This window comes from Helianthus annuus, chromosome 2, assembly GCF_002127325.2.
Source record: "Helianthus annuus cultivar XRQ/B chromosome 2, HanXRQr2.0-SUNRISE, whole genome shotgun sequence".
Taxonomy (NCBI): domain Eukaryota; kingdom Viridiplantae; phylum Streptophyta; class Magnoliopsida; order Asterales; family Asteraceae; genus Helianthus; species Helianthus annuus.
Window position 1 is genome coordinate 7,912,993 of NC_035434.2, and position 22,511 is coordinate 7,935,503.

Consider the following 22,511-nt stretch of genomic DNA (forward strand, 5'->3'; position numbering starts at 1 on the left):
TAGGGTATGACTTGTACATTGTGCATTAATACTTGTATATTGAAATCCCCATCACTAGTGATACCACTCCCACTACATTTCTATCACTATCACTAGAATATTGGGTGCTGACATGGCATGATTTGATTGGGTGCTCCCATCACTAGAACCCATCACTAGTGAACCACCCCGGGTCCCCTAAGAAAATAACATGTTTGACCCGTTATCCAACCCACCAATTTTGCAACCACTAATAATCAGGGTCTAAATAACATAGTGGACTCCACATGACTAGCTAATGTGTTGAATATGATGATGTGGCAGTCACTTTTTATGGTATGTGGCAATTAGGGGTGCGAAAGAGCCGAGCCGAGCCCGAGCTCGACCAGGCTCGAGCTCAAGCTCGTTTAACATATGAAAGCTCGAGCTCGAGCTCGGCTCAATTCGAGCTTTATTTCTGAAGCTCGAGCTCGGCTTGAAGGTAATTTTTCAAGCTCGAGCTCGGCTCGGGCTCGACTCGTTTAGTATTTTTTAATTAATTTATATTAATTATAATTATTATTATACATATAATTTAGTTATTTTTTATATTTATATAAATGGTAATTATTATTATATAAATATATGTTTAATATATTAATAAAAATATATATATAAATAGGAAGCTCGATTAAGCTCGCGAGCCAGCTCGATAAGCAAAGCTCGGGCTCGGGCTCGTTTACTAAACGAGCTTGTTTTTAGGCTCGGGCTCGAGCTCGTTTAAGCTCGGCTCGTTCAAGCTTTTTTTTCGAGCCGAGCTCGAGTAGCTCGCGGGTAGCTCGGCTCGTTTGCACCCCTAGTGGCAATGAAAAAAAGTGAAACGATAACACATAGCTGCAGGCTTCATCAACCGTCGGTTTCTACCAAAAAAACGAAAAAAAACAAGGCGAAACAACAGCATACCATTCGCAGGAAAAGCAACCATGTTATAATTCAAACATACTTCAATGTATTTCAAACCACAAGATCAAAGCATAATCCAAACCACAATACCATAGTTAAAACCGTTAAAAACTACTACGAAATTCAAGTCTCAAACTCTTCATGGTACGATCACTTCCCTATCCGTAAGCTTTCTCAGATACTTCCTCATCTTTTCTATGGGAAAGTCAGCAGGGTCCTCATAGAAATAACACGGTGTGGTCCGCGGGTCCCACTTCTCGTCGTCTGTCATCTCGGGCTCACGTGGTTCTTCAGCTTCCGATGCCGTTTGTTTCTTCTTCTTCTTGAGAGCTCTTTGTTTGCTCATAAACTCTCCAAGGGTCATGTTATCGGAGTCCTCTTCAACGTCAATAACGTTATTGGTATTCCCTGCACCGAAAGATTGAATGTTAGGGGCTGCAAACGGGTCAACTTCGGGTTGTATTTTGTTGGTAACGGGTCAAAATAGGTAAAATATGAAAAATTAGCTAAATTAATGAGACGGGTCAAATGGGTCAAACACGTCATATGCCACCTATGCAGTTAATATCGGTGATATCTCACCGATATATCGGCTATTGGTCCCCATGTAAAATATCGGTGTCAAATATTCGGTACCGATATTATCAGCAATATTCACCGATATCTGATGATATTTTCCCGATATCGGTACTTTTCTTCCTAGTTCTACCCAAGGCCGGCCCTGAAGGTGGGCGGGGAGGACCACCGGCCAGAGCCCGATATTTCAAAGGGCCCGTTATTTTTAAAAAAAATCCTATATTTATATGTAAAAAAATAAATTAATAGGATATACCCATATAAACACCGATATAGGCCCACTTACAAAACTATTTGTATGGTTTATATTAGTTATTAGCCCATTGTCATTAGGTTTAGACCGCCTAATACCCAATTTCTTTAAGGCCTAAGGGCATTTTTTTCGAGTTCGAACAAGGTACACGAATTCTCGGGGTCGGCCCTGGTTCTACCATTCTTCTTTCTTCTTATTGCTGCTACTAGTGTTTTAAGTCTTAATTATTAATTGTTATATTTGATACGTTAGCTACATGGTGTATTAAAAGAAATGAACTAAAACGTGTTGAAATCGGTTCAACCCGACCTGTTTTGACTGCAAGTACAAAAATACATGTTTTGAGTTTTGACCCGTTATTCAACCGTTCGTTTTCCCATATTAGACTCTATATCCAAAATCTATTCATATACCTGCCGGATTTTCCGATTCAGCCTCCTTTCCCTTTCGCTTTCTTTCTATTTTTGATGCTGTCAAAAAACCAGACGGACAAACCGAAAAATCAGTGTCGAGAAACATAAAAAATATATAAAGGGTGAGGATCATTACACCACTAAATTAATGCGAGAACAAATCTACATAGTTTAATATTTTATCAATGGTTCATATTTTTTTTCTTATATAAAAAAAAATGGTTTATTATTCAGGTTTTATTTAGTTGGTAAAGGATTAAAAATAGGTAAAATACAAAAAAAAAAAAAAAAAAAAAAAAACTAGCTAACAGTGAAACCGGTCAAATGGGGCAAACACGTAAAATGCCACCTAGTGTATTCTAGTGCTTACAATGTCCCAAATTGTTTTTAGAGTTAACTGCCATTTTCGTCCCTGTGGTTTGTTTAATTATGCTAGTCCAGGTCAAATTTCAAATTTGTACCATTACCGTCCCTGACATTCTTGAAACATGCTAACTCCGTCCAAAAAACTAAGGTTGAATCGAATAATTGGACAAACCACAGGGACGAAAATGGCAATTAACTCATGTTTTTTTGGACGGAACTGGCATGTTTCAAGAATATCAGGGACAAAAATGATACAAATTTGAAATTTGGTCTGAAATGGCATAATTTGACAAACTACAGGGACGAAAATGATAGTTAACTCTTGTTTTTATTAAAAAGATTCATATCATTACTTTCGCAATTTCGGTTATATTTTGTTGGTAACATGATACACAAGGTAAAATACGAAAATAATATTAAGAGTAAATTACACGGATAGTCCCTGTGATTCACCAAAATTTTGGAATTGGTCCCTAGCTTTCCAAAAGTACACGGATGGTCCCGGTGGTCTGCACTTTGTAATGCATTTAGTCCCCGACTTTTGCCAAAAGTACATGGATGGTCCCTGTGGTTAGCACTTTGTAACGCATTTAGTCCCTAACTTGGACCTGCTGAAACCTTTAGATTTGTTAGGTGGGGACTAAATGTGTTACAAAGTGCAAACCACAGGGGCCATTCGTGTACATTTGAAAAGCTAGGGACCAAATCCAAAATATTAGTTAACCACAGGGACCATCCGGGTACTAACTCTAATATTAGCTAAAAGTGAAATATATCAAATGGGTCAAACAGGTTTATTTTAGAAATATGGCATTCATAATTATAATGGATACATTAACTACCTACAATATTAATAGAAATGAAAACAAAACGTGTTGGGAGACTAAAGTTGGTTCAGCTCAACCCGTTTTGACTGCAAATACACATGTTTTGACCCGTTATTTATTCACATGTTTTGACCCATTATATATTCATGGCATTCACAGTTATTGAACCCTCCATTTTTTCCATATTAGACTCTATATCTAAATTTATTCATATACCTGCCGGATTTTTAGATCCACCCTCTTTAAGCTTTTGGTTTTTCTTTCTTTCTACCTTTGATGCTTTCAAAAAAAAAAAAAAAAAAACAGACAGGAAAACTGAAAATCAGCATCAAGAAACAAACAATATGTGTGTATATATGTGATTATGAGTGTGTGCGCGCATGTGTGTGTGTCAAATAGGTCAAAAGCCCCCTTAAGTTCATTCCAACGTTCTAAATCGTATAAATTATTATAAGAAATGAACAAAAAAGTGTTGGAGGGTCGGTCCAACCCGGCCCATTTTGACTTTCACTTAAAAGACGTGCTTTGACCTGCACTTAAAAAATACGTGTTTTGACCTGACCCATCATTCCCGTTTTTCCAAATTAGACTCCGTATACTAAATCTATTCATATACCTGCACGATTTTTAGATTCAACCTCCTTTTGTTTTTTCTTTCCCATGCTTTCTACCTTTGATGCTGTCAAAAATTAAAAAAAAAAGACAGGAAAACTGAAAATCAGCATCAAGAAACAAACAATATGTGTGTATATATGTGATTATGAGTGTGTGCGCGCATGTGTGTGTGTCAAATAGGTCAAAAGCCCCCTTAAGTTCATTCCAACGTTCTAAATCGTATAAATTATTATAAGAAATGAACAAAAAAGTGTTGGAGGGTCGGTCCAACCCGGCCCATTTTGACTTTCACTTAAAAGACGTGCTTTGACCTGCACTTAAAAAATACGTGTTTTGACCTGACCCATCATTCCCGTTTTTCCAAATTAGACTCCGTATACTAAATCTATTCATATACCTGCACGATTTTTAGATTCAACCTCCTTTTGTTTTTTCTTTCCCATGCTTTCTACCTTTGATGCTGTCAAAAATTAAAAAAAAAAGACAGGAAAACTGAAAATCAGCATCAAGAAACAAACAATATGTGTGTATATATGTGATTATGAGTGTGCGCGTGCGTGTGTGTGTCAAACAGGTCAAAAGCCCCCTTAAGTCTATTCCAACGTTCAAAATCATATAAATTATTATAAGAAATGAACAAAAAAGTGTTGAGGGTCGGTCCAACCCGACCCGTTTTGACCTGCACTTAAAAAATACGTGTTTTGACCTGACCCATCATTCAACTGTCCCATTTTTCCAAATTTAGACTCCATATACTAAATCTATTGATATACCTGCAGGACTTTTAGATTTCACCTCCTTTTGTTTTTGCTTTCCCATGCTTTCTACCTTTGATGCTGTCAAAAAACCAGACAGAGAAACTGAAAAATCAGTATCATGAAACAAAAAAAATAAAATCTTCGTTTTAATAAGCGAGGCGCACAAAAGTGATGAGGTCTAAAATGAGGCGCAAAGCGCAAAAGCGGTGGGCTTTTCGTACCCGAGGCTCAAGGAGATTATATAAATTTACTTATATATATCCCATAGGTTTTTACTTTTTAGCATCTCTTATCCAAAATTTAGCTCTAAATAAGCCAAAATACCTATTATATAACACTTTGATGCATAAAAACAACCAAAGTACTCAAGGTGCGCGCCTCAGACCCCGAAAAAATGTGTTTTTTCTTGCGATTTGTGGAAAAAGCGCCGAACCAACCCAGTTCATTTTGCAACTCAGGTTGTATATAGCTTGGTAAGGGGTCAAAAAGGGTAAAATACCAAAAAGAAACTAGCTAACAATGGGTCAAGCACATCAAATGCCACCTGAAACCCCGCTCCGCCCCAGCCGTTTTGAAAATTGCTTTTAAAACTGACTTGCTTTTAATTTGACTTGTTGATTGGAATGACAAAAAAACAAAATTATTTAAAAAAAAAAAAAAAAAAACTGAAAGTGACAATTGCTTTTAGTTCTTGTTCTGCTTTGAAAATATTGGCTATGGTGACAAATGTAATCAGATATAAAATCAAAATCCCTAAAGCAATTTTAAACAATTTCAAGATAACAAATCAAACAAAACAAAACAAGTGAAGTTCATGGTAATTTTTACATCAAAAGTCAACCCGAAATCGGCTCTCCACCGCAACAAAATCACATATAATCTAGGTTTCATTTTACAACTTTCTCATTCATACAAAATCACAAACCATTTTATTCAGCAGCAATTATAAACAATTTCAAGATACCAAATTAAACAAACAACCATCACCTGCAACAAACCCCTCAAACCCTAGTTGACGTCCAAATTAGGGTTTCTGACTAGAGAGAAATAGGGAGTGAAAATGAAAGAGGAAAGGGAAATGGAAATGGAAAGAATGAAAAAAAGTAAGAGATGAAGTGGGCTTTTTTAAATTAGGTTTTAATTTTTTCTTTACTTAAGTTGGTAAAATGACTAAACTAACCTTGACTGAACCAGGTTAGGGCCAAGGGACGTAGGGTGTAATGGGTTTTACAAATAAAAGATTGTGACTGTAATTATTGAAGTTAAAGGACATCTATTGCAATCCGATACAAACATAAAGGACGAAAAAATGTAATTTACCCAAAATAATCTTATCTAAAAGTAAAACATATCAAATGGGTCAAATAGGGCAAAAGCCGCCTAAAGTGTATTCCGATACTTACAATGTCCTAAATCTATAGTTATCAAATGCGCTAGGCGCAAGGCGCAAAAAAAAGCGAGGGCCTAAGAAAAAAAAGCGCACTTCAAAGAAAGAAATTTAAAATATATTACGTAATGAAAAATAGTATTTTCTTCAAATAAATTAAGCAAAACTTGAATGTAACTCCAAAAAACGGAATATAAAATAAAATAACAATAAAAAAAAATTTGCCTATTAGAAGAATTTACTTTGAACATTATGTGCGTCTCCTGGAGATCAAGTAATTGAACACTAAATGCTTATAAAGAAATTCACATTCAATAAAAAAATTGGATTAATTAATGTTGCATATGAAGAATTACTTTAAACAAAAATGTAGATTGTTCAAAAAAAACAATAATGTGGTTTACCTGAAAAGCAAGTAATAAATTGAACATTAATTGCCTATGAAGAGTTTAGCATTTAATTAAAAAGAAAACCGGGTTAATTAATATTAATTGAGTCACGCCTTAAATGCCTAGGAACTAAAGGCGCATTAAATGTGCGTCGCTTGGAAATCGCGCCTAGGCGCACAAAGCGCTCGCCTTTAATAACTATGCCTAAATCGTTTTATTTTAGTGATATTGCTAGGGTATCGGATCAGAGTAGGCTCAAGCGGAAGCTGAACAAACACACTAGCTGAAAATAAAGAACACGAGAATTTACGTGGTTCGGTCAAGGTGACCTACGTCCATGGGTTGCAACTAGGGTTTCACTTTTATTAGATGCTCACAACTGTTCACAGAATGACACAGACTACAATTATATCATTGGTAGTTATAGAACAAGATTAGGGTTTCCTATTTAGTCAACAGGTTAACTAAGTGGGCCTAACAACTAGGGCCGGCTACCCTAAAGCCTATGAACCCAACGGATATGGCATTCACAATTATAATAGATACATTAGCTTCTTGCAGTATTAAAAGGAATGAACGAAATGTGTCGAGGAGGAACATTTCAACCGACCCGTTTTGACTTGAACATATAAAAATAATTGCCCATTATTTAATAATCCGTATACCTGCAGGATTTGTAGGTTCGACCTCTTCTCCCTTCTTCCTCTTTTTTTCTACTTTTGATGCTGTCAAAAAACAAGACGGGGAAATTGAAGATTAGCATCAAGAAACATAAACAACACACACACGGGTGCGTGTATAATGGGTCAAACAGGCAAAAGCCGCCTTAAGTGCATTCCAATGGGTCAACGTCCTAAATCATATACATTTAAAGTAGCAAGAGAAATGAGGGTCGGCCAAACCCGACCACTTTTGACCGCCACATACAAATACACGTTTTGGTCGATTTTTCAACCGTCCTATTTTTTCAAATGCCTGCAGGATTTTTAAATATAATCTCTTCTCTTTCTCCATTCATTTCTACTCTAGATGCTATCAAAACATAAACAATACACACACACACACACATATATATCTATATCATACATACATAGGGTGAGGTTTATTATATAACAATCTGCGAAAACAAACCTAAACTGGGTTTTAAAAAGCGCGCCTGAGGGGCGCCTAGGCGCGAGGCGCACTAAGGCGCAGGTCTCAGCGCCTCAGGGGACCTGAGGCGCACTTTTTCCACAAAGTGCAAGAAAAGCGCATTTTTTTGGGTTTTTTGAGGTCTGAGGCACGCCCCTTATGTATTTTGGGTGTTTTTATGTTGTTTTTATGCATGAAAATGTTGAGACAATAGGTTTTTTGGCTTGTACATGTAGGTAAAATCATATATAAACCTTAGTTATAACTATATTTTGGATAATGGATGCTAAAAACCTATGCGATATATATAAAACTTTATATAATCTTCTTGCGCCTCGGGTACGAAAAGCCCACCGCTTTTGCGCTTTGCGCTTCATTTTTAGACCTCGTCGTTTTTGCGCGCCTCTCACTTTTTAAAACCAAGAACCTAAATCGTTTAATTATTAATCACTGGTTCATATTTTTTAAATGTTGTACTTCTTACATATAATTGCGTATGTTTATGTACATAAAATACCATCAAACTAATTTTTCCATATTGTTTTAAATCTTTTATAGCTTACCGACCAACACACGTGTAGCTTATGTATAGGGCTGTAGGCAATAACCTACACATGAGTAAAAACTGTGTAAAACATAAACATACACGAAGTTTGTTCAATTTTTTTTTTCTTTCAAAAGAGACGAATAAATATTGTGTTTCAATCATTTTATTTTTATTAAAATATTTCTAAGACTGAAAAATAAATATTCTGCAATATATAGTGTTCTGCGTAGATCCATCCCCCCATATATGTAATGCTAACAATGTCCTAAATCGTATAAGTTAGCTACTTAAGATATTGAAAAAATGAACAAAAAGTGTCGGAGGGTCGGGTCGGTCCGACCCGACCTGTTTTGACCCGCACATAAAAATTACAAGTTTTGACCCATTATTCAACTGTCACGTTTTTCCTAAATTAGACTCCATATCCAAAATCTATTCACGTACCTGCAGGATCTTTAGATTCTCCAGCCACTTTTCGCTTACTCCTTTTTCTTTTGACTTTCCATGCTATCAAAAAACCACACAGTGAAACTTTCACTGAAAATAAGCATAAAACACACACACACACACACACACACATATATAGGGAAAGGGTAAAATGAGAACCACCTTGAGTTGAGAGAACCGTGAGAAATAGGCCAAGAAAAAGGTTTTTTCAAAATTTAAAAAAAAAAAAAAAAAAAAAAAATCTACTGTTTCAAGGAAAAAAAAAAGAGTTAATTACTGTTTTCGTCCCTGTGGTTTGTCAAAAATCACTATTTCAGTCCATTAGTTTAAAAATTGCGATTTCAGTCCCTGTGGTTTCACTTTCGTAACCATTTCAGTCCACCTCGTAAGCATTTCAGTCCCTGCACTAACAGAATAAATGGATTGAAATGGTTACGAAAGTGAAATCACAGGGACCGAAACGGTTACGAAAGTGAAACCACAGGGACTAAAATCGCAATTTTTAAACTAATGGACTGAAATAGTGATTTTTGACAAACCACAGGGACGAAAACAGTAATTAACTCGAAAAAAAAAGTCGGGTGCGAAAATTTACACCAGCATAAAAAAATTTACCGGTGACATCATCTGTTTTGTAAAACAAATTTACATCAGTGTAAGACAAACTTACATGTCGAATCAATGCCGGCTTGACAATTTTTTTTTTCGCTGATGGTTCGTAAGTTCATCTACGTTTGTGCAAAATTTGGTTGAAAAACTTGCATGGGAAGTAGGTTTTCCACCGATGGTTCGTAAGTTCTCACAACTCAGGGTGGTTCTCGGGTGAAATGAATCCTATATATATATAATAGTTACCGTAAAATTCACTTTTTCACTCACCAGTACCGACTCGTAGACCAGTACCGTCTCGTAGGCGCCTGTATTCGTCATAGTCAATTAATGACTGAAAGTACCAACATTTCTTCGGATCTTTCCTGCCCTCGCTAGCAACATAATCACTGTGTTTTCAATTAAAAATGAGAATCTTTATATATACAAATACTTGTAATTTAGGTTTTCCTTGGATCATAAAAAGAACTGCAATTTGTTCATACGCTTTCTTGTATTTGAAGTTAAGGCCAGCCATGCCCTTTCCTTCATTTTCTATGTGTTTTGTAAATAATTATTGCATCAAATATTATTACAAAAACTATATTTCTAAAATAACAGTACATATTCTATTTAAATAGAATTATTTATGACATAGTAACCATTTGGGCATATTAATTTTGACCTTTTTAACCCGCCCGACCCGTTTTGGTTTTGGCCAATAATAACAACCTAGGGGTGTAAACAAGCCCAGAGGCTCGAGATCTACTCAAGATCGGCTCAGTTAAAAGCTCGAACGAGCTGAGCCTTAACGAGCTCGAGCCTGAAATACAAAGCTCGTTTAGGCTTGCGACCAAACAAAAGTTTAGCTTTTTTATATATATTATAATGATAATGATGATTATAACCCAATCCTAAAAAGCCCAAGTCGGTTTCAACTTACGCCCATATGATTTAAACTTGGTGAGCCAAGCTTTGGGATATCCAAGCGAGCCCGGGCCGAGATTTTAGCTTGTTTGAGATTGTTCTCAAAATAGCTCGAGACAAGCTCGAGCTTTGGATTTTACTTGCGAGCCGAGCTCGAGCTTCATAAAAACATGTCGAGCCGAGCTCGAGCCTAGTCAGGCTCGGCCCGGCTCGTTTACATCCCTATAACAACCTGAGTTGACCCATATCCATACAACATCTAGGGTTTCAAGGGATACCAGTAAGACCCTACCTTAGCTTTGCTATTGGTGGGATTTACTGAGTATGATGATGATCTAGGGTTTATAGGGATACCAAAAACTGTGCAATTAGTACCAAATCTTCAAGTTTAGACATAAACAAATAATAATTAAAGCATGCTTAAAATGCTAATTTAAATCCACACATACCGAATCTTAAAGTTGCTAAGCTTAGCCCTTTCAAATTCGCGTTCAAGCATTGCATCGGTAGGCATATCAACGCGTCTAAGCAAATTAAGACCATCCATTTGATGCAAGAAAATCGACAAAGATGTGCCTCAACGATCGGCAACTTGAAAACACTAGAGCGTGATCGGTAAAAAGAAGATAAATATTAGATATCGACAAAATCAAATGCATTTGGGTGATTGATGAAACATCACTAAACCAAACGATCGCATAAACTTATGTATCGAAACCATTGTATCCAACAACACAACTAAAAAAAGTAATTTATATTTACAAAATTAATTAAAAAAGGGAAATTGGCGTGTAATAATCCCACCTAGACCTTATTGGCCATTAATAATGCCACCTCAGAATATTCCCCCCACCAGTCCCACCTTTCACCTATTTTTCCTACAATGGTCCCCCGTTAAAGAAACCTTAACGGAGTTAAGCTTTTTTCCAAATTACAAACACATTTTTTAGGGCTTTTGATTAGAATGACGATACGGGTCCATTGATGTAAAACTTGCCTCGAAACGGTGCTCCAAACGATGAAAACGGCGCTTCAATTCGGGTGTTTAAATTTCCAATCAACCAAAATCAAGTCACTTGGAGCACCATTTCGAAGTAAGTTTTACATCAATGGACTCGTATCATCGTTCTGATTAAAAGCCCTAAAAAATATGTTTGTAATTTGGAAAAAAGGTTAACTCCGTTAAGTTTTTTTAATGGGGACCATTGTAGGAAAAATAGGTGAAAGGTGGGACTGGTAGGGGGAATATTCTGAGGTGGGATTATTAATGGCCAATAAGGTCTAGGTGGGATTATTACAGGCCAATTCCCCTTAAAAAAAGCAATTGATCAACCTTCCATTCTTGATCAACTTAATCATTTTATACAAGGAACATCAATGATCAACCTTCCATTCTTGATCAACTTAATCGATTAATTAATGATATTGTGCAAAGATCAAGTATAGTTACAAAATTAAAGAAATGAACACATACACACATTGCAACCTTTGGTACCTTAATTAGACCGAAGATCACTAGACAAAGAACAGATCGGACAGATCGGAATTTACCTTTTCACACAAGAGGATATTTGAAGATTTCGATATCGCCGATGTGAACGGCGGAAGCTTAAGAGATAAGCTACAAAAGAGTGCACGCATATTATTAGGTTTTATACAAAAAAAGCTCTTGTCATGCGTGTCTTAGGGGGTGGAGGAGGGGGTAGGGTTTCATGTTTGCACTATGCAGTTAATGCGGAAAAATATATGATATCTATCAATGACCGATATTTGAGATATAGGTTATCGCAGTGGGATATAGGTAATTCTAATATCATGTAGAATTTGTGTGTGTATATATATATATAGCAATTTAACACTAACAATTCAGTATACTCTCCTACCATTAACAAATTAACGTTTTTGCAACTTGCAAAACACTAACAATTGTAGCAAGTAGGAACTGAAAACTGATTAAGACTTAAAACACTAATAGCGGCAATAAAAAGAAAGACAAATGGTAGAACTAAGAAGAAAGGTACTAATATCGGGAAAATCGGTGATATATCGATACCGATATTCTGACTGATATTTGACACCGAAATTTTACATGGGGACGATAACCGATGTATCCGTATAACGGTGATATATCATCCATTTAACTGTATAGCTCACTGTTAAGCACTTTTGAGTTTTAAAAGAACAAAAACGCTTATGCATATCTACTTCTTATACTTAGAGTGAAATAGGTTGTTCTCAAAGATTGCTTGTTTCAAACTTTATTATTTTTAGTGGACTCAAAATTACAAGTTTAGGCATATGATGAAGTAAGTTGTTTCGAGTAAGATGTATCTTACAAGCATAATGTCACAGACTCGTCTTGCGAGCGTCATGCAGCGTCCTCGAATCCCGAGGACCAACCATTCCGCCCTGCTTATGATCGTGGATCACTGGTTCGGTACTTCTATCGACTTATCAACGAGTGACCCACCACATTTACTTATATGGCCCTAACTCTTAACAGTGAGGTAACAAGAGATTCAAGCACTTCCGACACACACATTTCCTTCAATAATTCACCAAAGAGTGACCCGAACTCACGACCTGTGAGGTACAAAGAAGTTCAAGCACCACTTACAACACACGCATATATTTGACCACGAACCCGCACGTTTACACATTTCCTAGTGGACTCGATCGTCAAACACTTAGCCCGTTTGTTTAAATTAGCAACCCTTTAACATTTACCAAAACTAAAGAAACATTGCACAAATCCATGAGATTCATTCTTCACAAAACACATGATCATGTGTGTTTTAGTGCTCTAAATCTATACTACATTAAAATACAACTCTTCGGGATTAAAAAAAAAAAAGGTAATTTCCACTCGATATTCCATTCAATGTAGTTGTTGTTTAACCTCCTAATAACTAACTCCTTCATCTTTTTTTTTCTTTTTTTAACCTTATTTAATAGGGGAATTGGCTTGTAATAATCCCACCTAGACCTTATTGGCCATTAATAATCCCACCTCAGAATATTCCCCCCACTAGTCCCACCTTTCACCTATTTTTCCTACAATGGTCCCCCGTTAAAAAAACTTAACGGAGTTAGGCTTTTTTCCAAATTGCAAACAAATTTTTTAGGGCTTTTAATCAGAACAATGATACGAGTCCATTGATATAAAACTTACTTCGAAATGGTGATCCAAGTGACTTGATTTTGGTTAATTGGAAATTTAAACACCCGAATTGAAGCGCCGTTTTCATCGTTTGGAACACCGTTTCGAGGAAAGTTTTACATCAATAGACTCGTATCGTCGTTCTAATCAAAAGCCCTAAAAATCTGTTTGTAATTTGGAAAAAAGCTTAACTCCGTTAAGTTTTTTTAACGTGGGACCATTGTAGGAAAAATAGGTGAAACGTGAGATTGGTGGGGGGAATATTCTGAGGTGGGATTATTAATGGTCAATAAAGTCTAGGTGGGATTATTACATGCCAATTTCCCTATTTAATATTTATTCACATAGAAAAACTAATTCATCATCATCAAATCTATACAATAATACAGAATATAGGCTTCAACTCATCATAGTAATATGCACATAGAAAAAAAAAAAAAAAAAAAAAAAAAACTAATTCATCATCAAATCTGTACAATAATACAGAATATATGCTTCAATTCATCATGGTAATATGAAATAAAACGAGATTAAAAGGGAAAACTCACCCCATATGTAGGATTTCTGGTTGAAGTGATTGATGGGTATCCAAAAGCAACACAAGATCCTTAAAGATTTGGATAAAGATTCAAACTTTTGGTCAGATTTTTGAAGTTTATTGGCCATATTCGAAGATGGGTCAAAGGAAATTGTGTCATTCGTTATGAGAGAAACCTCCAATTTGTGTTGTTGATAGGAGTGGAATTTGGTGTGCCCAAAACCCTGCTTTGGAAGGGATGCTCCCACTTTATTTTTCCACAAATTAAAGGAAACTGTTAAACCGAATAAAAAGTATATGTAAAAATATTGAAATATGCACGTGTGTTGTGGCGTGTTGATTTGAGAAAATTAGACAGAGACGTAAAATATGGGAAAAGAATAATTATCTATTAGGAATAGTCTAATGGTGTTGGTGAGTTAGATAAGGTGTAGGATAGTCATGGGTTCAATCTCGATGGTGTGTAAGTTTAGTAATTAAAAAAAAGGAATAACTAAGTCGACTTAGGATTCCTGCATTGTGACGGGGTTGTTAAAGTGCGGGAAAAAAAAAGAACACCGAAAAATATTGAACCACACACGCTCGTTGCATCATGTTAATTTGCAAAATTCAGACCGAAATGTAAAACATTATAGTAAAAAAGAATAATAAAGTTGAAACGGAAAACACATGTAAAAAAATAAAAAAAAATAACTAAAATAACAATAATACTTAAATAAACTTATAAAGTATATGGTATACTAAAATTTAAACTAAACCGTAAAGGTTATATTGTATTTTAACCCGTAAATCAAAAGTAATACTTAGTGAAACTTGCCTTCCAAAAAAAAATAAAACTTAGTGAAACCCTAAAAAATCTATACAAATTAGTCTAGAAATCTAAGTCGGACCCAACGTTTTTTCAATGGCACACTTCATTTGTGTGTATATAAGTGTTTACTAGGATGTAAATTGCACTTGGTGATTAAACATAAGGGTTTGAACGAGTCAACCTGATCCCCTCTAAGCTAGAGCAAGACGCCTAAACCCATTTCATTTACAGGAGTTTGTGTCCAAACTTGTTTAACTTCAAGCACGGCCCGTTAATAGATTTTCAAACTCGAGCTCTGCTCGTTCATCCCTTTTAAGTTTACTTTTATATTTTTTATCGTGATCGTTAAGTCTCATCTTACACTAAGATTAATGTAAGATGAGCCTATTTTAATAGAAAAAAAAGTCTTAGATGATTCCATTGACTTTCTCATAAAATGTTCTTGCATTTATCTTTGTAGAAAGCCACCAACAAACAATCAAACATCTTCAATTAAATTACATGCTAATCAAACGTTACATTCCCCTTACAAAAATGATCTAACAATTATAAAACAAGTACTTAGCACTTGGTTTCAAACATGGTTGCAAAAGTCGCTAGGCGCCCACTAGTCGGATTTGAGAGTACTCGGGAAGTACTCGGCCTAGTCGAAGATTACTCAATGAGTAATTGGCCTAGGTGAACAATACTCGGGCTTTGGCAGCCTACCTTGTAGCGAGTACTCGGGAAGTACTCGGAGCCTCGGCGGGGCTTTTACAACCATGGTTTCAAATGAATAAGTTACCAATAATCCCCACAAGAACACACACCATCTTTAAAATGATGGTACCGATTAACATCTCGAAACACAATCTCCCTCTCGGTAATCTTCGATATAAACTTAATCGCAACATGACAATCCTCACAAACCCGAAGATTCTTCGTTATCAAAAGCTTACTCTTCGGGGGCGTACTAATAATCCCAAACGCGATCGCCAATCTTTCACTATGCCTACACACCATCTTCATCTTTTCATCATCATCAACATCATGAAACACTGGCGCAATATTCGGCACATATCCCGCTTCAACCATCAACTTTTCAATCCGTTTTAACTCGTCGTCTATCGCATCGCACATCGGATGAGACGTATCACCCGAAAGAAACGCGTGCACTTTGTTATTCACCTCTATCCAACTACACGCAACCTCTTTTTTTAGTTTTTTATTCGTCATTAACTCCCGAATCTTTGTGACCCCCTCCCATTTCCCGGCTTGCGCGTAAATATTCGACATAATCACGTAATTTCCCGCTTCATCGGGTTCGAGTTCTATTAGTTTCTCTAACGCAAGTTCCCCTAACTCGACGTTTCCATGTATTTTACATGAGTTTAGCAATGCACCCCATATGCCAGAATCGGGTCGAATCGTCATATTCTTTATCATATCATAAGCTTCTTCTAAACGACCGTAATGACCGATTAGATCAACCATAGACGAATAGTGTTGAACCGTAGGCGTTATCTTGTATTCGCGTATCATTAAGTCAAACAACTCCTTACCTTTGTTAAGTAAACCTCCATGATTACAAGCCGAGAGAACGCCCACGAACGTTATATGATCCGGCTGCGTTTCGCAAGTCATTTTGTTGAATAACGCGAGTGCCTCCATAGCATACCCGTGCATCGCGTAACCAGTGATCATAGCGTTCCAAGAAACGACACGTTTCTCCATCAACATGTTGAAAAGATTTCTCGCTACTTTAACCGAACCACTTTTCGCATACATATCAACTAACGCGGTTTTCACTTTATCTTGAACTTCAAACCCTTGTCTCCAGCTATACGCGTGAAGCTCTCGCCCTTGCGGAAGCGCCGCCATGTCAGCAGCCGACGAGATAGCAGTCACCAGAGTCGCAACAGTCGGTCTCATTTTGCATAACGCCATGTCACCGCACAAAACCAAACACTCATCCGCACGCCCGTTTTGCGCATAAGCAGCAAGCATCGAGTTCCACATAACAACATCTCTCTCAACTATTTTATCAAACACCTGGCGTGCGCTACCAACATCACCACATTTCGCGTACATATCGATCAACGCAGCGCCCACGAAAACATCCGTCTCCCACCCGGTCCTCGCCACATGTTCATGAACATCCCGGCCCACATCAATCGCGCTAAGATTCGAGCACGCTTTGAGCACAAACGGGAAAGTAAAATTATCAGGCACAACCCCATGATCAATCATGTTATAATACAGCGAAACCGCATTATTATACGGCCCGTTCCACGCATACCCACGAATTAAAACGTTCCAAAGGAACACATTTCGTTTAGGAATTTTATCAAACAGTTGGTGTGCATTGGACAAATGGTTACAAGAACAGTATAAATCAACGAGCTTTGTGCCTAAAATGGTGTCGTAACCGAACCCTTTTACGCAAAGGTGTGCGTGAAGCTGTCTACCGGGTTGAATTGCCCTTCGGGCTATGAAGGTTTTGAGGATTGATTGATACTCTAATGGTGAGCGATTCGTGAGGTTTGAAGGGTGATGGGGATTGTGGGTTGTTTGTGGTGAGTGTTTGTGATGTAAAAATCGCCATTGGTGATGAGAATTTGGTGAATGATTGGAGTGAATGATGGTGGATGTGAGTGTTCTTGCTGTTGCATGAACTCGAATCAGCATTTGAGTACCGAGTGGAACTAAAGTGTTGGTGTAGAAGTGGTCCAAGTGGATTTATAATTTTATACTTGTAAATTCGGTTCGTGTCGGTTCGGTTTGTTACGGTATCAAAAATGGATATAGCAACTAAACTAAAAGAGAAAAACCTTGAAATTAAAGTTGTGATATACTCAAAATGATATCGACAGGTATTTTACATCGATCGAAAGCCCATAAAATAAATATTGGTTTTGATAAAACTGATACCGATGTGGTTCAGTCAAAACCGGTTCGGTACGTTATAGTACAGGTATGGTATAACACCCGTATACCTTACGATACCCAAATAATACTTTAATATGGATACAACTCTAATTTTAACAAAAGTTATATTATGTATTCAGTTTTTTTTTCTTTTTAAAGTTAACGAGCACAAATTATTAGAAAAAAGTAACTAAATATATGTACTTTAAAAGGAATTATATTAATTTAAAATAAAATCAATATATATATATATATATATATATATATATATAATTTAAAAATTATTTACAATATTATATTTATTTTAGTATATAAATAAATGAATATATAAAAATTAATACTAATAATAATAATTGTATAAAAATAGTATTTTGAGTGTTAAATATTGTAATAACCATCTTAGTTGTGTAATAAATAATAACATAATTAGGAGAATGATCTAAGCCAGTTTGATGATGCTCCAAATCTGGTATTAAACCAAAAATATTAACAAAAAGAAACGAGTACTGGTTTTTGAAACACCCTAAACCGGAAACCATAACGAGAACAAAGGTGAATATAACTTGTTTGATGTTGTTTCAAATCCGATAATAAACCAAAAATAATAACTAGAAGAAATGAGGACTGAATTTTCGAAACACCCTAAACCATAAACCATTACGAGAACAAAAGTGAACATAACTTGTTTGATGTTGTTCCAAATCCGGTATTAAACCAAAAATAATAGCCAGAAGAAACGATTGATTTTCGAAAACATCAACCATAATGAGAATCTAGTTTCTTGGTTTTGTTGATTTGGACTAGGGCATAAGCGAGTCGAGCCCGAGCTAATTCATGAGTTATTTTTATAAGTTTAGGAGATCAACTCATTTATTATTTAATCATATATTTCTACAGTTATGTATAACATAGTATTTATTATTAAGTTTTCATCATGAGTTTGTGTAAGGAATTATATTTATATAAATAATGGAACCGATTTTACCCCTATTTCTAACTAATTTTGATACATCTTTAAATGATGAAGCAAAACACTTATAATGCTAACATGAACTGTCACCCTTGTAAAATAAGTAAAAAAAAAAAACCCTTCATTTATTCACATTGATCACAAAAACAGTCGTCGTCGTTACAAAACCGAACATAACCTATAGTTTAACTTGTTACAAAACATTCGCCGTCGTTAGGCCATCCGTAGTCATAAAGTCCCTTTGTGGGCGTTATGCGACACGTGTCGTGCCACGTCACACAGGGGCTTTATGGGGCGTTATGTCACTTAAGGCCGTAGTCATAAAGCCCCTACTCATCATTACCTAATTATTAATTTTCATTTTTTTAATTAATTATAAAAACCCTTAACCCTATCTGATTGGTCAAAGTTTGAAAACCAAACACATCGCTATATGCATGGCGCCACCCACCAAAAAATCCCCCATAACGCCGCCCGTCGTGGTGTTCGGGGCGTTATGGGGAAAAAAATCAAATATCACGCCCCACTACAAGGGGTCTTACAAAAACAGATCACAAAACTGTTGTCGTTATAAAATAAACAAATCCACAACATAATCCGAAACAAACCATGGTACAAAACTTACATAATTTGTTATATCAACTCATCGTGTGCCACAAATTATTGGCCGATAATATCAGATAACGCCTTGTTGATGATCTGAACTAGCTCTTTCCAGTAAACATCAACATATAAGGTCAAGTCAAATATAGTTCTTGACGGCCACATGCGCAATCATTAGCTTTGTTTGAGTCAAATATGAATACAAAAATTGTTATATTTCAATAACAATCTAAGTATCTAACTCTTTGAAATACACTTTGTGATACTTTTGACCCGTTTTATTTTTAGTTAATTTTTTTATTTTACCCAAGCTATAAATGGGTCGAAATCGTGGTTCTCATGGAATCCGATGCATTTTTTGTGCTAGTATGATCGGGTGTCTCAAATATGCTAACGCTCGCTTTTTTATATTTCGAAAACAGATGAAAAAAAAGTAAATATTTGACGGTCTTGGAGAAAAGGAATTCACATAACCAACTGAAGCTTTAATGTTTCACCTGTCGGGTTTGAATAAGAGATAGCGATATACGAACCACTGAAATTTATGAATAACAAAATACTTACCGTCGAGAACAAAATGCCAATGAGTTCAAACACACCCGGGACAACAGGAAGTTTGTCTATAGCCTACTCACAACAGATACAAAAAGTCAGAATGTGTATCTGTATATAAAGTTGTGGGGGTGTTTGGCATTGTGTTTTGAAATAGATTACAGATACTCAGTTGTAACCAAACAGGTTGCAGGTAAGGCTGCAAATGAACCAAACGTTCGGTGAACAGTTCGTGACCCGTTCGGCGGGAAGTTCGTCTGTGTTCGTTTCGTTTATTAAACAAACGAACATGAACAAGAAATTTCGTACGTTTATAAAAAGACCAACTAACCTGTGCTAATTTCGAAAATGAAAAATGTTGTATTTGAACTGTAAAGTCAAAAGTTGACTATTTTTTGCACAACAGTTCCAGTTCTTTTTAAGTTATATATATATATAATGTTCGAACTAGCAAATTGGGGATGTAGCTCAAATGGTAGAGCGCTCGCTTTGCATGCGAGAGGCACGGGGTTCGATCCCCCGCATCTCCATAATAAGTTTTGAATTTTTTTGTTTTAATTTTTTCTTTTTAAAAAACATATATATTATTTTCTAATCAACTATAAATAATATTTTGTTCATAAAATGGAGAAAAGTAACTATTTTAACATAACGGGGTGGGAGTTAAATCTCCATGATGTGATAAATTGTCATCGGTGAAAGGTGAAAGCGCCATGTCTAGTTACAAGTCTTTGGCCGGAGTCATAGTCGATTATGGCATTGTTCCATCAATTAGAGGTAGCGTAGGAGTCCCTCGGTCCTCTAGCTTTACAAAGGCCGCTAAGAACATAATATGGTTTTTTTTTTTACAAAATAGTGTTGTAATCAATAATTCATTACGAGTTCCATACTTCTTTTCCTTTAAATTCCAAAAGTGTTAATTAAGTGTTGACATGTTATGTTCAATAAATTAGTATGTCCTCTGGTATTAGAGCCTCAGCCTATCAATGTTTCTGACCCATTTGGCTTCCTTGTGCATCATCCTTTTTCCCACCATTTGCTGAATCAAATCCTTTGTTACTACCAATTTTTCACATGCTAACTAGAATACTACATGAAAATCAGTCAAAATTTGTGGAAACTTGTCGATATTTGTCAGTCGAGGTTTTTCTTTTATACGAGTTAAATTTGTGAACCTTGGAGACGTTGATTTAACAACCGATCCAATTTATCCGGAGGTAGCAAAAATGTTTCACACTTGGCGTTGTTGCGTGCTTATATATCTCGATGCTCCCAAATCCAAATTTTCGATGTTTTTGCTACAATTTGCTTTTGTTCAGTTATGGTCACTCATCTTGGTGTACATCAATTTTGTGTTAGGTATGTTTCACATCAAGAAATAATCCCTAATCTAAACCATCAAAAGATTATTTCTCCATGGTAAAACTTAAATGAACATGTTGAATAACAAGTCAATAAGTAATATCTAAGACGAATCAAACCAAACGAGCATGCTTCATTTTGCAACATGCTTGACTTCGCGGTCAGGGGCGTAGCTTAGTGTGAAGTGGGGGGTGCACCCCCTCCCCCTCCAATGTTTCGGTTAGAAATGTAAAATTTCATATTTTTCGTCCGAAAATTTTAAAATTGTATAGGATTGTCATCCCAATTATTTTGCCGAAATATTTATACAATATATAAATTGGATCCCATGAATTTCCACCCCTCGGAACTTTTGGTCAAGCTCCGCCACTGTTCGCGGTGAGGCATATTAAACGTAGATTAACAACACTTGATGTTAATTTCGTTCAAGATGTCTAGTCTAGTAAAGTAGAGTATAAAACATCATTTAGTGGTGAAGCTTGGGTATTTTTCGATAGAGACTCAAGTCAAATTCAAATCACACACGTTAAAACTTGGGGTTAGACCCTACGCGTGTAGTTTAGTTGGTTTCAATTGAGCGAACACTCTCTTAGCCAGCTCCTAACTCTCTCTGAAGCGTAAGCTCAACAAGCAAGGTTTGTGCATCGGTGACCAAAGTACTAAACCATATATTAAGAGCAATACCAAAATACTACAAATTGATGTAGAATTCTATAAAAAAATATTCTATAATTTTTACGGGTCTTTTACTAGTAAGTTATTCGGTTTATAAGGTTCTCGTGAAGGTGGTGACATCGTTACTTTGTCACACTCAAACTAAGTTAGATCATTTGCAAGTCCATCAGATATAGTGGTATTTTTACCGACAAATCAAGGTTCATGAACTCCACTTCAAGGATACATGCCATGATAACACCTATCGTAATAAGAAGTTGATCCCACACTGAAATTAAATAATTCGAATTTTACACGATAATTTGAACATAAACCAAAACCTTCAAACCGTAACTGACCCAAATCAGATCCGGAAATTGATTTAGACATATGATTCACATGGAAACATAATCTTTTGTATAGCTCCAGGGAGATCAAAGATAAAAAAAATAAAAATAAAAAAAAAAGCCATGTATAACATATTACAGTTTGTATATATATATTTTACCTATATAGGAGGTTTAACAAAATGGGGATGTAGCTCAAATGGTAGAGCGCTCGCTTTGCATGCGAGAGGCACGGGGTTCGATCCCCCGCATCTCCATATGAGTTTTAAAATTTTGTGTTTTATAAAGGTACATTATATTTAGAGTAAACTTCCGTTTTGCTCCCTGTGGTTTGGTCACTTTAACGGTTTTGCCTCAAACCTTTAAAAATAGCCATTTTACTCCCTGATGTTTTGGTTTTATTGCCAGTTAGCTCCCCGCGGGGAGCAAAATGGAAAAACAAACAATTTGGATGGAGTTAGA

General features: G+C 36.1%; 2 protein-coding genes and 2 non-coding genes across 21 annotated transcripts; 2 read left to right on the forward strand and 2 right to left on the reverse strand.

Moving 5' to 3' along the window:
- Positions 1-898: 898 nt before the first annotated feature.
- Positions 899-14,112, reverse strand: LOC110909181 (vicilin-like seed storage protein At2g18540). 18 transcript variants are annotated; one of them, XM_022154228.2, is made up of 13 exons: positions 13,854-14,065; positions 12,482-12,728; positions 11,697-11,766; positions 10,595-10,746; positions 9,510-9,628; positions 8,628-8,690; positions 7,171-7,230; positions 4,745-4,807; positions 4,369-4,431; positions 3,973-4,035; positions 3,573-3,635; positions 2,164-2,220; positions 924-1,329 (listed from the first exon to the last, which is right to left on the reverse strand). In XM_022154228.2, the coding sequence occupies exons 4-13, from the start codon at positions 10,690-10,692 to the stop codon at positions 1,061-1,063; spliced, it is 918 nt and encodes a 305-aa protein (XP_022009920.1). In that variant the 5' UTR covers positions 10,693-10,746; positions 11,697-11,766; positions 12,482-12,728; positions 13,854-14,065; the 3' UTR covers positions 924-1,060. The 18 variants fall into 18 exon arrangements, with proteins under 18 accessions (XP_035834818.1, XP_035834826.1, XP_035834820.1 ...); XM_035978934.1 differs by having other exon boundaries at positions 8,628-8,714; XM_035978947.1 differs by lacking the exon at positions 7,171-7,230.
- A 1,017-nt stretch (positions 14,113-15,129) lies between these two features.
- Positions 15,130-17,365, reverse strand: LOC110909171 (pentatricopeptide repeat-containing protein At4g21065). The gene has a single exon (XM_022154197.2). The coding sequence runs from the start codon at positions 17,319-17,321 to the stop codon at positions 15,435-15,437; it is 1,887 nt and encodes a 628-aa protein (XP_022009889.1). The 5' UTR covers positions 17,322-17,365; the 3' UTR covers positions 15,130-15,434.
- A 2,778-nt stretch (positions 17,366-20,143) lies between these two features.
- On the forward strand, positions 20,144-20,216 carry TRNAA-UGC. Its single transcript has one exon. It is a non-coding gene; the product is annotated as a tRNA-Ala (tRNA).
- Positions 20,217-22,233: 2,017 nt separating this feature from the next.
- Positions 22,234-22,306, forward strand: TRNAA-UGC. The gene has a single exon. It is a non-coding gene; the product is annotated as a tRNA-Ala (tRNA).
- The last annotated feature ends 205 nt before the right edge of the window (positions 22,307-22,511 follow it).

Excerpts from the sequence above, each read along its gene's own strand:
- LOC110909171 (XM_022154197.2), bottom strand. The coding sequence starts at position 17,321 with ATGCTGATTCGAGTTCATGCAACAGCAAGAACACTCACATCCACCATC.
- LOC110909181 (XM_035978925.1), bottom strand. The coding sequence starts at position 13,971 with ATGGCCAATAAACTTCAAAAATCTGACCAAAAGTTTGAATCTTTATCC. Across the intron at positions 4,808-7,170 it reads CGAACCTACAAATCCTGCAG|CATCAAAGGTAGAAAGCATG; the intron begins GTATACGGATTA and ends GTTTTTTGACAG. Across the intron at positions 4,432-4,744 it reads GAAATCTAAAAGTCCTGCAG|CATCAAAGGTAGAAAGCATG; the intron begins GTATATCAATAG and ends AATTTTTGACAG.